Below are 17,890 nucleotides of genomic sequence, written 5' to 3' on the forward strand. Positions count from 1 at the left end.
TACAGTTCTTTAATCCATAGTTCTGCCTCAAAGATTGGATGGCTAAAAAGTGAGAAAACAAAGGTAGTTTCGCATTTACACAGCATTACACAGAAAATATTTTTTTTAATAATTCAAAGCAATCTCAGAACAGTCATCTTCAATATAAAATGTTAAAATTCGTGATCTAAGCAAAGACTTAAAATGGTCTTTAACCCATAACCCTATACATACACAGCGTTATGGGCCCGCGGCTGTATGGAGCAGGCCTCTGCAGTGACCCTGCTCCATAGGCACTGTGTGCCAGCTGCATCAATCAGCCGGGACCCAGCCACCAATGTCATTTAACCACTCAGGTGCCGCGATCAACGTTGATCGCGGCACCTGTGAGTGAAGGCAGAGGGATACGGTTCCCTCTGTCTTCCAATGGGAGCCCCCGCAGTGAAATTGCGGGGCTCCGATCGGTTTCCGTGGCAGCCTAAACGCCTCTGAAGCGATCCAGGCCTGCAATTGCATTCTCCAAGCTGAGCTATGAACGAGTCTTATATCAGAATGGAGGGAGTTAATCCTATTCACCCTAATAGATCCCTATTAGGGTGAATAGGAGAGGGGATAAAATAGTTATAAAATAAATAAAATGTAAAAACACACCAATGTATTAAAAGAAAAATAAAGACTCAAATTGAAAAATAATGTTTAGCATGATCTAAAAGAGAAATGAAATATTTTATCATGTGATAACTTAATATTTTTTATTTTTTTATTTCTGCATAAAACATATCATTTGAACATACTTTAACTGCTTAACTTTTGCTTAATTATTACTATTTCTGCACGCCAGAAATACCAAGATGTTTGACACAGTTATGCAGGAAAGAAAATGTAATTACCTTGGATGAACATCTTCTTTGGAAATGGAATCAAGTACAATAACAGAGTCTGAATCTGAAGAATAAAACCCATACAGGTTAGTTTTTCCCGGTCAGAAATAATCAAGGACAAAATTCTAACCACCGTAATTTTTGCCAGAGGTTTGGTTTTGTTGTCTCTGCTCTGGATATACTGCCCAGCTATCCAACAGTGACATTTTAAAGAAGTATGGGCATCATAGTCCCCTGCTCAGGACCCACTTCTAGGAGTCAGAACGGAGACTTCCTCTGCATGAGTGGCTTCTGAATGATATTTTGAATTGCCACCATGTAATACTATATTTCCCCAACAGAATCAATGGCTTTCCTCAGTTATATAGCATGGGTGCAGAACGTAGGACCTGGGGCTTGTAGCTGATCCTTTCCATGGCCATTCCATTTTAAAAGGGTTTTCACTGTGTAGGCATTTTAAAATTAGACCATAATTAAAAGGGGTTGTCAAAAATCTGAAAATAAATAAATAAATAAATAAATAAATAGGGATGGCTGGGCCTCTCCAAAGCATTTTTTTTAGGGATGCATTGTATTTTCAGAGACGTCATTTTGAACTACCCATAACTCACTGTTTAACATATTATATTTCTTTGAGTTGTACACTTACTGGTAATCGGTTTTCTTTGAGGCTATGACAGCACCCATGGAGAGACCGCCTCCTCCTCCTCAGGACAGGAAACAGGAACCAGAACCACTTTAAAAGAGGGTCCTCCCCTTCTATCCCCAGTCCTTTTTCAAGAACTAAGGAACGTAACATCTCAATAAATCTAATCATTTCTACATGCCTCTCTCTCTTTATTTTTATTTTTTATAATTATTAACATTAGGTGAAGGGAATTAACCGGGCGCTGTCATAGGCTCAAAGCAAACAGATTACTAGTAAGTGTAATCTAATTTTTCCCCTTCGCCTATGACAGCACCCCTGGAGAGACCCTTACGGCCAAAAGCAAGGCCCACATTAGAAGGCAGCTGAAGTCTATAGTGTTTGAAAAATGTATGTGGAGAATTCCAGGTGGCAGGCCTACAAATCTGTGCTATAGAAGCGGAGTCTGAGTGAATACCCCCTTGGTCTATAGACCATTCCCCCTGGCACAGATGATGACAGCTGAGGAAATCTGCTTTTACATTGTCTGCTGCTCTTAAATGTACTGCAGAAAGATAAGAGAAGCTTCTGCCAGATTGAAAATTTGGTGACTGAGGGACAGACGCGGAGCCCTGGCACCTCCCTGCCTGTTGATATAGGCCACTGCTGTCATATTGTCTGAATAGATCCTGACATTTCTGCCTGTGATGATCGGGAGACTCTGTTAAGACTAACCGGATTGCATTCAGTTCTTTGAAATTGTGAGACTGATACAGGGAATTGTCGTCCCAGCTGCCCTGCAGAACAGAAGAGACCACACATGGGCTCACCATCAGTGGTCAAGAGGAGGACCGCTTCCCTGCGCCACGGAATCCCTCTCTGTAGATTCTGCAGATCCATCCACCACCCCAAAGAACTCAAGAGTCTGGGGTGATATGTGTCCTCTCTGGATGCAGAGATCTCTCTATGTCCCAAACTTCCAGAATTTGAAGCTGGAGGGGCCTTGAATGATACTGGGCCAACTCCACCCTTGGAATAGCGGCCGTCATGAGAGTCAGCACAGACATGGCCTACCTCAAAAAAATTGACTGACTAGAGAGAAGGATCTGAAACCTCGACCCGTTCAGAAGAGCCTTCTGTACGGGCAACAGGCACCTCTTAGATCTGGAATCTAAGATCATCCCCAAGAAGCTGCACTTCTGACACAAACTGGACTTCTCCAGGTTTATATCCCATCCTAGTCTGTCCAGAACTTCCCTCCCTGAAATGAACCGTTCAGTTTTTTGACAAGAAAAAGGGTCGAGTAAAAAACATTTTGTCACCTCCTGCCTTGGAACTTTCACCAACAACTTTTTCTCTAATAGGGAAAAAACTTCTGAGATGATGGCCGACTGTCTTGGGGGATCTGACCGATAATCTGTTGTTATCACAAATCTTTCTATTGGCAACCTTTGAAACCTTAACCTTAAGCCCTCTCCCATAACAGAATTTATCCATGGGCTGTTGGAGATACTCTGCCACTGACGTGAAAAAGAGACAGGAAAAAGAGACAGCGTGGCTGACTGCCGACATGAACGCACGCACTTAAGAGTTGCTCCGTTCCCTGTACAGAATCCTGACTAATCCTGCCAAGCTGCCTACTCCAAACTACAAGTGGCAAGTGCAGAGGAGAAGCAGGAAGCCCAGGCACCACGAGATGGTACACAGCAAGGCGCAAACCGCGGCTGATAAACTTAAAAAGAGTATGCCCGGCAGGAGAATTAACATGGCACCACAGTTCCCGCCACTCCTTGTGCAGCAGTCACGTGTGGTCAAGCCGCACAGCATGTGGAGCCTGAAATCACCCTGAAAGCGGTACCAGAACAGCTCCTGTCAGCAATCTCCTCCTGCCAGTCCTCACTTACCTGTAAAATTGAAGAGGTGCGGGTGGACCTGGGACTGCTGCGGCAGGATGTACAGCAGCTGAGGGAGAGAGTACGACAGACGGAGGACTGTGTCTCAGCTCTAGAGGACCTTACCAGACCACTTGATTCAAGACTGCAGGAAGTCGAGCGGTCAGTCGGTTTGTGGCAGCAGAAATGCGATGACCTGGAGAACAGGGCTCGGCGCAACAACGTGAGGATCCTAGGCATCCCTGAAAGAGCAAAGGGCTGGGACCCTGCCAACTTCTTGGAGCAGTGGTTCAAAGCCCAATTCCCTGGTGCCGCATTTTCCACGGCGTATGCAGTTGAAAGAGCACACAGGGTCCCTGCCAGACCACCTCCCCCGGGAGCCCCGCCGCAGCCTTTACTAGCCCGCTTACTCAACTGGAAAGACTGGGACCTTATACTTAGCCAAGCAAGGAACAAGGGGGCGATTACGCATGACAACGCGAATGTATCACTGTTCCCTGACTTTTCTGCGGAATTGCAAAAGAAGAGGGCCACCTTCATCTCGGCCAAAAGACGCCTCCGAGAGCTGAATTTGCAGTACTCAATGGCCTACCCAGCGTGCCTTCGCGTGATAGACGCCGACCGGTCAGTCTTTTTCACTGACCCTAAGGAAGTGGAGGACTGGATCTCTAGGCGCCCGAGACCGCGCTGATACTGTTGCTCTCGCAGACATCGCATGTATATCAAAAGCACCACAAGGTGCCATGTGGGAGCCTTGCTACTGTACATATGCATATTTTTAGTACAATGTGGGACACTTTGCTTCCGGGCCTCTGCGGCCCACCGGCTTGATAGTGTTGTTTAAGGATGTAGCCTGAGGGGGGGCTTGGGGTTCATGTTTTACATCCATTTTTTATTCCTCTGTCCCCGCAGCCCACTCACTTTATATGTACTGGGAACATTCAGCCACCTGCATGAGCTTAACAACTACTATCCCGTGCAGGTCCCCGAACACTTTGCCACAGAACAACCAAAATAATGTTTGCACTGGTGTGTATCAATGGTTGTTAGTTAACTGCATGCAACGTTACATGTTAATTTTTATGTTGAAGGCATGGTCATTTGCTAGCTGCTACTCAGGTGAGGGGGAGTAGCAATTACTAATGTTGCAGGGGGGTCTCTACCTTCCTTACCCTGAGGCTCTGCTATACCCGGATGGGAACTTTGTGCATTTCTCATGGGGTCCTTAACCGTAATGTCCTGGAATGTGAGAGGCTTGGGGGCTCCGAACAAGAGGATAGCTGTATTTTCGCATATAAGAAGGTATAGCCCTCACGTTCTGGGACTACAGGAAACTCACTTGATGTCTGACACCGGGAGTAGACTCATTAAACCATGGCTGCAGTGGTCTCTGCAGGCGTATGGAACTTCGCACTCTAGGGGAGTGGCCATACTTGCCATTTTGGGCAAAAAAAATCTTTTATTGAGGCCTAGTTTGGTTCAGGCCGTGTGAGATACACCCTTTACATACTGTCGTTCTATTCTACTATTAAACACCCATTTAGGGCAAGATCCGTGGCGCTGCTGGTGGAGCTCCTGTTGCAAGGAGAGGACGTGGTCGATCTGTGCCAGCTACATGCACAAGTGAAACCCCTTCCTCAGGTGCGAGTAGGCGACAGAACCTGCAGCGGCATTTGGTTGGGCCTAATGCTGCTCTACGAATGGTGAGGCCCGAACAAGTACAGGCGATAGTAGATTGGGTTACCGACAGTGGATCCAGTTCCTTCACATTGTCTCCCACCCAGTCTCCTGCTGAAAGACCACAGTTGGCACCTGCAGCCGATGTCCATCAGTCTTTCACCTCACCCCCTTGCAAATCAGCCAAGCAGTCTGAGCCCCAAGTCATGCAGCAGTCTCTTCTGCTTTTTGATGACTCTTAGCAGGGTTTCCCAGGGCCATCCACCTAGCCCTGCCCCAGAAGTGGAAGAGATTGAGTGCACAGATACCCAACCACTTATTTTTCAAGATGAGTACATGGGAGGACGATCGCAGCACGTCTCTGATGATGACGAAACACAGGAGTCAACTGCTGGGGCTTTTGAAAGTGTGCAGATCGACAAAGAAGTCAGGGGTGAAGAATGGGTGGAAGATGATGTGGAGGACGATTAGGTCCTCGACCCCACATGGAATCAAGGTCATGCGAGTGACCTATGTAGATCGGAGGAAGAGGCGGTGGTCGCACAGAGCCACCAGCACAGCAGAAGAGGGAGCAGGGTGCAAAAGCGGAGCGCCCGTCCGCTAGACAGTACGCCTGCTACTGCCCACCGCAGCAAGGGACCGAGCACACCAAAGCCAGCTCCAAGGAGTTTCCTGGCGTGGCAATTCTTCAGACAATGTGCTGACGACAAGACACGAGTGGTTTGCACGCTGTGCAATCAGAGCCTGAAGCGAGGCATAAACGTTCTCAACCTGAGCACAACCTGCATGACCAGGCATCTAAGTGCTAAGCACGAGCTGCAGTGGAGTAGACACCTCAAAAACCACGAAAGGTCTCTGGCTCCTCCTACTTCCTCTTCTGCTGCAGTCTCAACCTCTTCATCCACCTCTGGAGTGACAGTGCCACCTGGCACCCCGCAAACAGAGAATCTGCCAGCAACACCAAGCATCTCCACAATGTCCCACGGAAGCGTTCAGCTCTCCATATCCCAAACGCTGGAGGGGGAAGAGGAAGTACCCCCCTACCCACCCGCGATCCCTAGCCCTGAATGCCAGCATTTCTAAATTACTTGCCTTTGAAATGCTGTCATTCCGTCTGGTGGAGACGGATAGTTTTAAAGGCCTTATGGCGGTGGCTGTCCCACAGTACGTCGTGCCCAGCCGCCACTACTTTTCAAGGCGAGCCATCCCTTCCCTTCACAACCAAGTAGGGGACAAAATCAGGTGTGCACTGCGCAACGCCATATGTGGCAAAGTGCACCTCACTACGGATACATGGACCAGTAAGCACGGTCAGGGCCGTTATATCTCTATAACAGCACACTGGGTAAATGTAGTGGCAGCTGGGCCTGAGGCGGATAGCAGTTTGGCGCATGTCCTTCCACCACCGAGGATAACAGGGCGCTTCAGTTTGCCTCCTGTTGCTTCCTCCTCCTACTCTGCTTCCTCATCCTCTACCAGCTCCTCATCCGGTCAGCGTAACACCTTCACCACCAACTTCAGCACAGCCAGGGGTAAACGACAGCAGGCAGTTTTAAAACGTATCTTTTTGGGGGACAAACCCCACATTGCGCAGGAGCTGTGGACGGGCCTTGAACAACAGACCGATGAGTGGTTTGTGCCAGTTAGCCTCAAGCCCGGCCTGGTGGTGTGCGATAATGGGCGAAATCTCGTAGCACATCCCTTGCCTGGCGCATGTGCTGAATTTGGTGGTGCAGAGATTCCTTAAAAATTACCCCAACATGTAAGAGCTGCTGCATAAAGTACGGGCCGTCTGTGCGCGCTTTCGGCGTTCTCACCCTGCTGCTGTTCGCCTGTCAGCGCTGCAGCGTAACTTCGGCCTTCCCGCTCAACGCTTCATATGCGATGTGCCCACAAGGTGGAACTCCACCTTGCACATGCTGGCCAGACTGTGCGAGCAGCAACAGGCGATAGTGGAGTTTCAGCTGCAGCACGCACGGGTGAGTCGCTCGGCGGAACAGCACCACTTCACCACCAATGACCGGGCCTCCATGCGAGACCCGTGTTCCTTGTTGCGCTGTTTCGAGTACTCCACCAACATGGCCAGTACCGATAACGCCGTTCTCTGCGTTACTATCCCACTTCTATGCCTCCTTGAAAAAACGCTCATGGAAGAGGATGTGGCACAGGAGGAGGAGGAAGAGGGATCATTTCGTAGGGTTTCCGGCTAGTCATTCCCAAGTGGCTCCGAGGGTGGGTTCCTGCACCCACAAACCCAAGGTACACAATTGTCCAGCCAGGGCACAGTTCTGGAGGAGATGCAGGAGGAGGAACCATGTTCACAGCAGGGTTGCACCCAGACCAGCTCATGGCCATCACTGGTGCGTGGATGGGGGGGGGATACACAGAGTACACAGACAATACACCTCCCACAGAGGACAGCTTTTCGTTGCCTCTGGGCAGCCTGGCACACATGAGCAATGACATGCTGCAGTGTCTCCGCAACGACTGCCGAGTTGCCCACATTCTAAATTGTGGCGATTACTGGGTGGCCACGCTGCTGGATCCCCGTTCCAAGGAGAACGTACCGTCCTTAATTCCGTCACTGGAGCGTGATCGTAAGATGCGCGAGTAAAAGCGCACGCTGGTAGACGCGCTGCTGGTGGCATTCCCACCTGACAGCGGGGGCATAGTGGAAGCACAAGGCGAAGGCAGATGACGAGGAAGAGGTCGCCAACGCAGCTGGGGCACCGCCAGCACCTCAGAAGGCAGGGTTAGCATGGCCGAAATGTGGAAAAGCTTTGTCAGCACGCCACAACAACCAGCAACACCAGCTGATATGGAACGTCTTAGCAGGAGGCAGCATTTCACCAACATGGTGGAGCAGTAGGTGTGCACACGCCTACACGTACTGAATGACGGGTCTGCCCCCTTCAACTTCTGGGTCTCCAAATTGGGCACATGGCATGAGCTTGCCCTTTACACCTTGGAGGTGCTGGCCTGCCCTGCAGCCAGTGTATTATCTGAACGTGTGTTTAGCACGGCAGGGGGCGTCATCACAGACATGCGCAGCCGCCTGTCCACAGCCAATGTGGACAAGCTCACGTTCATTAAAATGAACCAGGCTTGGATCCCACAAGACTTGTCTGTACTGTGTGCAGAATAGACATTTATACCACCATCAAACATACATTTTTGTACTCAAGTCAAGTGCAATGATTCTTTTTTTTCCTTTTTTTATTTGTCCCAATATTTTGGGGTCTACCTACCCCAATAAAAAAAAATAAAAAAAACATTGTTGGCTACCTCCTCCTCCTCCATTGCTGCCTCCACCTACAACACCACATTCACCGCCTCCTCAACCTCTGACTCCATATCCACCTCCTTTTCTGAGTTGCAGGTTAATAATTTGTAATTTTTAGTTATTTTATTTTAAGTTATTTCCCTATCCACATTTGTTTGCAGAACAGTTGCCATGCTCTTAAGCACATTTTACTGCCTTTTACAACCCTCTAGCCTTTTCAAGGACTATTTTAGAGCCATTTTAATGCAAAAAAGTGCCAATTTTAGTGCCCTAAATTGAAAAAAAAAAAATCTTATTTTCAATTGTTGGGTGACATTTTACAATTTTTGGCGTATACAAACCCCTGCTGTGACTGGGTGACAGGGGCTTAAATCTCTCAAAATCGTCTGTTCTATTGCTGGGTGACATGAACCCCCTTTTGCCGTGAATGAACCCCTGCTGTGCCTGGGTGACATGAGCCTAAATCTCTCAAAATCGTCTGTTCTATTGCTGGGTGACATGAACCCCCTTTTGCCGTGAATGAACCCCTGCTCTGCATTGCTGACAGGGAACTAAATTTAGTGAAAACATCTGTTACTGATCGGAAGATGCGCGACTACAAGCGCACGCTGCTGATGGCATTCCCACCTGACAGCGGGGGCACAGTGGAAGCACAAGGCGAAGGCAGAGGAGGAGGAAGAGGTCGCCAACGCAGCAGGGGCACCGCCAGCACCTAAGGCAGGGTTAGCATGGCCAAAATGTGGAAAAGCTTTGTCAGCCTTGGAGGTGCTGACCTGCCCTGCAGCCAGTGTATAGTGTGAACGTGTGTTTAGCACGGCAGAGAGCATTATCACAGGCCGCAGCCAATGTGGACAAGCTTACGTTTATTAAAATGAACCAGGCATGGATCCCACAGGACTTGTCTGTACCTTGTGCAGAATAGACATTTATACCAGCCTCAACCATCCATTCTTGTACTCAAGTGCACTTATTCTTTGTTTTATTTTGTTATAGGTCCCAATATTTTGGGGGATACCCCAATTTAAAAATAAAAAATAACACAAATCAGTGTTAGCTACCTATTCCTCCTTCACCGCCGCTTCCACCTACACCGCCACGTCAACCCATCCACCGCCTCCTCAACCTCCTACTCCTAGATCCAGATTGCCATTTTTAATTTTTCTGTATTTTATGTTATTTTAAGTCATTTCCTTATCCACATTTGTTTGCAGAACAGTTGCCATGCTCTTAAGCACATTTTGATGCCTTTTGCAGCCCTCTAGCCCTTTAAAGGACTATTTTAGAGCCATTTTAGTACCCAGTAAGGATTACAGCAGTTAAACAGAACGTTAAAACCATTCCTTTTACCTTTAGGTTGCTCTAGAGTGGTAGACTGCTGTTCTCTGTGAAGCTGGTGTTTGCTAACGTCTCTGCTCTCAAATGTAACTCTGAAAGTGGTATCAACAGAAAGTGGTGCAGTCGTTCGCCTTTCTGAAACCAAACTAAATGGAGGCTGGTATGTAGGTTCCACATCCAAAGTGCAAGGCTCTAAAGAACTCAAACTTGAAGCACCAGGTTGACCAGATACACTACTTGAACTTAATCTCCGCGACCTGGAAAAAAAAAATATATATAATAATTGTACATGAGTGCATAGTAAATTGGAATTTAGTTTCTCTCTTTCAGCGTATGTTACAAACAAAAACAAATAAATTACTCACACGTCTGGAGGTACAAACGTTGTGGAATTTGTGGACAAAAAAGATTTTCTGGTAACAACCTGAATCAATTGTCTATAGATTTCCTTCTCTTCTGAACGTACAGTCTGTAAAAAAAAATAATAATCACATGAAAAACATATGAACTCAGACCGAAACCTATTTAAGGGTGAACATACACAATGAAGTCAACAACAAGGAAAAGCATGCTGGGCGATTAATCAAATTTGAGAATATCAACTTAGATTTTTTTCAAAACCGTGAAATTGATATTAGAGAACTGGGGTCCTGTTCCGCCATCTTAATGTAGCGGTGGGTCAAACATGTGCACTGCTGCTCTATTCATTCTCTATGGGACTGCCAGAGAGCAAAAAAGAAACACAAAGAAAATAGAAATAAAAAAATTGGACAATCGTCTAAGTTTGGGACGGGGGAATGTTATTCATTTTAGGCGGTACCACACAGCCCTAGCCTGAGGATGAAAGGCTAACTGCCTGTCTGCATCCGTACTTGTTACTATTTCAAACAGCATGGCAAGTACAAGTGTGGCCCAGCTATAACTCACATGCGGATCCTAATGCTAGACCGCAGAGTATGGCAGCCTGGTTCAGAAACCCAATTTTCAAAATCTCTTACTAGGAAATTCCCAATCACAGGACTCTATGCTGAGCAGCTCACTACTCAAACTGGGGGACCCAAAACATCAAAAAAAAAAAATGGCTCTGTTCACATACGAGTCATGGTTGACATCATAAAAACAGAAACCATGACACAGTTCTAGAACCAAAACATGACTGACCCAACCAATTGACTTTCCTGTCAAAGACAGAATATGGAAGAGGCTCCTAACAGAAGCAGATATGAGCAGAGTATTACACAAACAGACCATCAATTTCCCTCTGGTTTTGCTGCAAAAAATGTAATAAAACCCAAAGCAGAAACTGCAAGCATTACAAGTGGTTTTTGCTGCAGAAATGGCTGTGGATTTTAACCTCTCCGTGGTGGAGATCAGCAGCATACTGTATAACAATTCTCCTCTGGTGATGCATAGAAAAACCCACACAAATAAGTAACAGAGATGCAGGAAATCTTACTTCTTCTACTGTACTGATTTGTCGTCTCTGCATTTTCTTAGGGCTCCGACGACAAACACCACTCCATGAAGATAAACTGGCAGCATTTTTAATAGGAAAAGATTTTTCAAAAGCTGAGCCAATGGTGTGATTTGGCTTTCCAACAACTGCATTGAAGGTTCTGCTGCAAAACAAAGTGCATAAGTATTAATCCCTAGGAGTACAGGTGAATCCCTCGGTGGGCCCCTAGTCCTCGCCCAAGTAGTACATGGCACAGTAAACTGACTGTACTGCATCTCGACAAGCCTATGCGTCCATACAAAGACTGGGAAGATTATTTCACAAACTACCCAGTTTATTATGTTACTATAGATTAATCATTTGGCGGAGATGACTTCGATATAGAGGCAGACCAGCCAGTATCCACTTTCCCCAGAGACCCACTTTTATGAAGTCGCTGCAGGGACCCCCATAATCAAATCATCTTGTAGTGTCTAGCTGCTGTTACAGCAGGTAATATTTGCATGCATCTGTGCAGTGGGCCCCAGAATGGATTTTACTGGTGGGCCCTAGACACCCCAGTATGACACTGCTAGGGGCACTATACGTTGTTGTGCATTGGGGTGTGTATGGAGCGGGCCGTGTGAAGGATGCCTGAAAGTGATATAAGTAACGTAGTTTTATTGACCATTCATACAAACATTTAACGTATATACTATAATACCTTGGTTTCTGTGATTCTACATCTGCGTTTTTTATTGCTGCTGTTTTTTGCGGGAACATGAAGTGTGCTGGGAAAATACTGGAATGACCATTGCCATTCAATTTCGCTTTACTGAGGTTAGTAGGCTGTGTGAGCTTGGTGTTGACTGCAGAAGCCATGTTTTTCTCAGGCTTTGACACTTCTAAAAGTGGGATCAGACAAACAAGTACATGATTACACTATGCATTGGCATACTCAACTGCTGATATCTACAAACTAAACACAATTAAAAGAAGGGAGGGCCTGCGAGTGCCGGAACTACACACCTACCTCCACCGTTTAGTAGATGGCACTAATTACCGCAGCCCTGCTCCCATTCCTTTATTTTTCATTCCCTTCCAACCCACTTCTGGCTTTGGCTAAAAAAAAAACTGCCACAAAACCACGGCGGGTGCGCAATACACAGGCACCAGCCCGAGTGCACTCCGCATCAGGGATGCGGACCCATTCACTTGAATAGGTCCACAATCACGAAGATGCGGAACGGAAACACGGACTGGAACCCCATGGAAGCACTACAGAGTGCTTCTGTGGGGTTTCTGTTCATGCCTCCGCACCGCAAAAAAAATAGAACTTGTTCAAGTACAATGGGTCTCGATCCGTCCCGGTCGCCGCAAATTGCGGTCCCCAATGCACAATGTTCGTGGGCAATAGGCCTTAGAGTAAGCAAGGAATGTGATTCATAGCGAAAGTGGAAAAAATTAAAATTAATCTGAATAGTGGTGTGTAAATTGAAGTGAGATACCAAATTCAAGCACCTATTTAATTCCTGTATTAAATGTAAAGAATGATTTTAAAAATAACTGTACGTTACCTGTGTTAAAAAATGGCTTATGAAGTGTCTTCACAATAGAGCTGTCAAACCGCCTATGATGCAAAGGAGTAGGCTGAAAAATAAACATCCACATTAATGCAGATCTAAAGTATATAAAATCCAGGGATATACTAGGCGTATGTTCTTAATTTTGTTTTTGATGCATACTCTTTACAATAACCAGACTGCTCCATCGATTTAGGAAAACTGACTGGATCCCCGCAAGAAAACTATGACAGCTATAGAAACAGAGGAGCACCACCCAGGCTGCACAGAGATGGGTGTGGACCCCAGAGGTAGGACTCATATCTAACAGACCTTTTATGATGTACGCTGTGGACAGGCCATAAATGTCTCAGATGAGAAACACCCTTTAATAACATAATACCTAAGAAATCATACAGGTAACCAAGGCTTCTTAGATGTGCAGTTTGTCCCTCCTAATAGCAGGGTGCCTTATTGTTACAGTGTTCCTCAGATTGTTGTGGCAGATTTTCCTGCTCTGCCTTCAATTAGAAAAGCTGTATGGGACTATATTGCACAAGCAGTTTTTCCAGGACCACTTCTTAGAAATGCCTCCTCACACTTGCATAAAATATAAAGAGACCCCTTACCAACCTGAAAATTGTAAGTACAAAATGATTCCTGTGCCGTATCTTTAAAATGTGCTTTATATTTGGAGTTATTTTCACTCTCCCAGATCATTTCTTTCACATCTTCGTCTTAGCAAAATGGGAAAAAGATGTACTATTATTAATGCAATATTCCAACACTGTCTAAAAGAAATACATGACAACACAAACTATTAGGCCGTATAGTTAAAGGGGTTGTGCGAGATAACTAAAAGCTCTATTAATGCCTACCCACCGAGACAGAATACACTCTCCTCTTTCTCTAGCGCTCTTCTAGTACACAGCACTTCACTGCTGCAGTCAATCACTGTCCTCAGTCACATAGTATGGCTGCTGCTATAAAACCATCCACGGAGGTATATCTAAACAGGTTGAAATACAGGAATATAATCACTGCTTACCCATATTAAGTTCTATTACATCCCTGGGATCAGATGAAATTGTTCAGCCTAAGGGAGAGAAAAAAGGGATTACTTCATAAAAGAATAAAATACTAATTGTCTGTATCAAAAAGCTGTAATTTATGCAACTACAGAATTATGATGGTCACACACTGTGGAGGTTTCAAAGGCGACTACAGTGAATATGTGTACAAATCTAAAACCATGCTGAAAAAATTACTGCAATGCTTAAAGGGGCTGTCTCGCTTCAGCATATGGCATTTATCGTGTAGAGAAAGTTAATACCAGGTACTTACTAATGTATTGTGATTGTCCATATTGCCTCCGTTGCTGGCTGGATTCATTTTTCCATCACATTACGCACTGCTCTTATCCAGGGGTTACGACCACCGCTGCAGCACAGATACTGTGTGACCGGGATGGAAGCTGTTGCGCATGCGTGCCTATGCATGCTCCCACGGCCCCAGCCACCAGAGAAGTGCTTTTTCCTACAGTGTGCAAGCACGACCACCGCTGCTGGATTGCAGGGTGGTGGTAACCCCTGTGTAAAGGGATTAAAAAATGAATTTAGCCAACAAATGAAACAATATGGACACACCAGTTTCGGTAAAAACCCAGCTGGAGGAAAATCATTCCAATTTAAGAGGAGCATGTCTCCTCACAAGGTATAGGGTGCTTGCTTGTGTCTAGCACATAGCGATATGTAGACGCCAATGTCTTTGGCAAGATTTAATGTTCTACTGTACAACAGCATCCAATATTTTTCAGCTACAGCACAAGCCAGAACATTGAATCTTGCCAAAGACATTGGCGTCTGCATATCACTACCACAAGACACACGGAAGGCGAGGTGAGCGCGAGAGAGCATCCTATACGTCTAACACAGGCCGGTTTGTAGCGGAGAAGTACTGTGGAGTGGGTGAGAGAGCTCCTGGATTGTGTGTATAAATGGGCATCTGTCACCACATGCCACTACAGTCGGCAGCTGTCCATCCATGCTTGTAAGCAGAGTCCAATGAGGTCTCTGGCATCTCCATATATTCTGTCAATACTAAAAATAAAATAAAAAAAACCACTTCTTATAATATGCAAATTACCTCTAGGTGCAACAAGGGCGGAGGATCACCTTTCCTTTCTTCTTTGCCGTGCCCCCACCACTGCGATGGTCCCCGAAGTCTTGTGGGATCGCATTCTGTACATGTGCAGTAAAGCGATGGAGACTGCCCAACTGCCCAGTGGTCTCCATCCTTTTACTGTGCGATCCTGCGAGACTTCAGGGACCGAGTGGCCTGTCGATCAAAGTGTTGGGAACGTGACAGACAGTAAGGGGAACCTCTGCGTGCAACAGCACCGCTCTTGTTGCACCTAGGGGGTAAATTGCCCATTTGGAAGTCTTTTTTGGAGGATCTACACAATAAATTTCGTGAAATTACTAGCAGTGTGGCAATACCACTAACCAGTTAAAGGGGTTTTCCAGGTTTTTAATATTGATGACCTTTCTTCAAGATAGATTGGTGTAGGGTTGTGGCGGGTATCAAAATTTAGATACCCAATCAATACTTTTGTCCCAGTATCGATACGATACCGGGATTTCCATTTTTTCGATACTGGGCTGCGCTTCTGCGCAGTCTAGTATCTCTGAACATGAGCGCGCTGCTGTCGGCGCGCTCATGTTCTCTCAGAAGCACAGGGGAGAAGGAAGCAGTCCTCCCTCCCCCTGTGCTACCGCTGCGACCAATGAGAAGAGAGGGGCGGAGGAGGGGCAGGCGCACTGCGCCACCAATGATACGACTTTTCCTACACAGAGCGGCGCCCAGAAATGTCCCAGCACTCACCATTATTCTTGGGCGCCGCTCCGTTCGCCCACAGTGCCCCATTACTTTCTCCTGCTCCATATGCTAATTACTATCGGAGCGATGGGGAGGAGACATCAGCTTCTCTAGTGGGCGTTCCTTCTCCCTGTGCTGCGATTGGACAGCGCTACAGCCAGGGAGAAGGAACACCCACTAGAGAAGCTGATGTCTCCTCCCCATCGCTCCGATAGTAATTAGCATATGGAGCAGGAGAGGAGACAGTAATGGGGCACTGCAGGCGAACGGAGCGGCGCCCAGGCATAATGGTAAGTGCTGGGACATCTCTGGGCGCCGCTCTGAGTAGGCCAATACTGAAAGTCTGGACGCAGAAAAAGTAGTCTTTAACACATAATACAGGAGGCGGGTGCCGGCAGCAGAATCGCATTGCCGGCACCCTGCCCCTGACAGGCAGCTGCGATCAGTAGCAGTTAACCCCTCAGGTGCAGCACCTGAGGGATTAACTGCCGCTGATCTGCCAGTACCCGCCTCCTGTATTAAGAGGTAATTATCATTGGTGGCACAGTGAGGGCCCTCGTCTGTGTGGTAACGACTGGGTTTTTCAACAGGACAACGCTACAGTACACAATGCCCGCAGGACAAGGGACTTCTTCCAGGAGAATAACATCACTCTTTTGGCCCATCCTGCATGCTCCCCTGATCTAAATCCAATTGAGAACCTTTGGGGATGGATGGCAAGGGAAGTTTACAAAAATGGACAACAGTTCCAGACAGTAGATGGCCTTCGTGCGGCCGTCTTCACCACTTGGAGAAATGTTCCCACTCACCTCATGGACACGCTTGCATCAAGCATGCCGAAACAAATTTTTGAAGTGATCAACAATAACGGCGGAGCTACTCATTACAGAGTTCATGTTTGTAAGTAGAATTTCTGTTTTGTTTTTTTTTGGGAAGGGGGGGGGGGTTTAGTTTTTTTTTTTTTGGAGGTGTGGTCCTAAACTTTTGATCAGCTGAAAAACAGCCTGTTTCAGTTTATTCGTTGTTTTCATTAACCACCTCCCGACCGCCTAACGCACGGATGCGTCCGGAAGGTGGTTGATTCATTCCTCCTGGACGCATCCGTGCGTCATCTCGCGAGACGCGAGATTTCCTGTGAACGCGCGCACACAGGCGCGCGCGCTCACAGGAACGGAAGGTAAGAGAGTGGATCTCCAGCCTGCCAGCGGCGATCGTTCGCTGGCAGGCTGGAGATGTGATTTTTTTTAACCCCTAAGGGCTCATTCAGACGGCCGTATGCTGTCCGCAAAAATACTGAATGCTATCCGTTTTTTTGCGGATCCGCAAAAAAACGGATCTGCAAAAAAACGGATAGCATTCAGTATTTTTGCGGACCCATAGACTTCAATGGGGCCATGTCCTGATTTTCACGGACAAGTATAGGACATGTTTCATTTTTTTTGCGGATCCGCAAAAAAACGGATAGCATTCAGTATTTTTGCGGACAGCATACGGCCGTCTGAATGAGCCCTAACAGGTATATTAGACGCTGTTATGATAACAGCGTCTAATATACCTGCTACCTGGTCCTCTGGTGGTCCCCTTTGTTTGGATCGACCACCAGAGGACACAGGTAGCTTAGTAAAGTAGCACCAACCACCACTACACTACACCCCCCGTCACTTATTAACCCCTTATTCACCCCTGATCACCCCAGATCACCCCATATAGACTCCCTGATCACCCCCCTGTCATTGATCACCCCCCTGTCATTGATAACCCCCCTGTAAGGCTCCATTCAGAGGTCCGTATGAATTTTACGGATCCACTGATAGATGGATCGGATCCGCAAAACACATACGGACGTCTGAATGGAGCCTTACAGAGGAGTGATCAATGACGGAGGTGATCACCCCACTGTCGATGATCACCCCCCTGTCAGGCTGCATTCAGATGTCCGTATGATTTTTACGGATCCACTGATACATGGATCGGATCCGCAAAACACGGACATCTGAATGGAGCCTTATAGGGGGGTGATCAATGACAGGGGGGTGATCACCCCATATAGACTCCCTGATCACCCCCCTGTCATTGATCACCCCCCCCCCCCCCCCGGTCAGGCTCCATTCAGACATTTTTTTGGCCCAAGTTAGGCTACTTTCACACCTGCGTTTAGGTCGGATCCGTCTGGTATGTGCCCAGACGGATCCGCACCTATAATGCAAACGTTTAGATCCGTTCAGAACGGATCCGTTTGCATTACCATGATAATGCAAACGGATCCGTTTTGACTTTACATTGAAAGTCAATGGGAGACGGATCCGTTTGAAAATTGAGCCATACTGTGTCAACTTCAAACGGA

The 17,890-nt window shown here is 46.8% G+C and overlaps 1 protein-coding gene across 2 annotated transcripts in view; it reads right to left on the reverse strand.

The window, feature by feature from the left end:
• SENP1 (SUMO specific peptidase 1) overlaps nt 1–17,890 on the reverse strand; it is a 47,261-nt gene that overhangs the window by 20,095 nt on the left and 9,276 nt on the right. For both annotated transcript variants that reach the window (XM_040425890.1, XM_040425889.1), the window contains exons 2-10: nt 13,718–13,765; nt 13,303–13,406; nt 12,685–12,757; nt 11,832–12,012; nt 11,129–11,291; nt 10,038–10,141; nt 9,685–9,929; nt 870–924; nt 4–42 (exon numbers count right to left, since the gene is read on the reverse strand). In XM_040425890.1, coding sequence (XP_040281824.1) covers nt 4–42; nt 870–924; nt 9,685–9,929; nt 10,038–10,141; nt 11,129–11,291; nt 11,832–12,012; nt 12,685–12,757; nt 13,303–13,406; nt 13,718–13,721 — 968 coding nt within the window. In that variant the 5' untranslated portion in view covers nt 13,722–13,765. The remainder of the gene's footprint in view (nt 1–3; nt 43–869; nt 925–9,684; nt 9,930–10,037; nt 10,142–11,128; nt 11,292–11,831; nt 12,013–12,684; nt 12,758–13,302; nt 13,407–13,717; nt 13,766–17,890) is intronic.

The sequence above is a fragment of the Bufo bufo genome, chromosome 3 (genome assembly GCF_905171765.1).
Source record: "Bufo bufo chromosome 3, aBufBuf1.1, whole genome shotgun sequence".
In the NCBI taxonomy this organism is placed as follows: domain Eukaryota; kingdom Metazoa; phylum Chordata; class Amphibia; order Anura; family Bufonidae; genus Bufo; species Bufo bufo.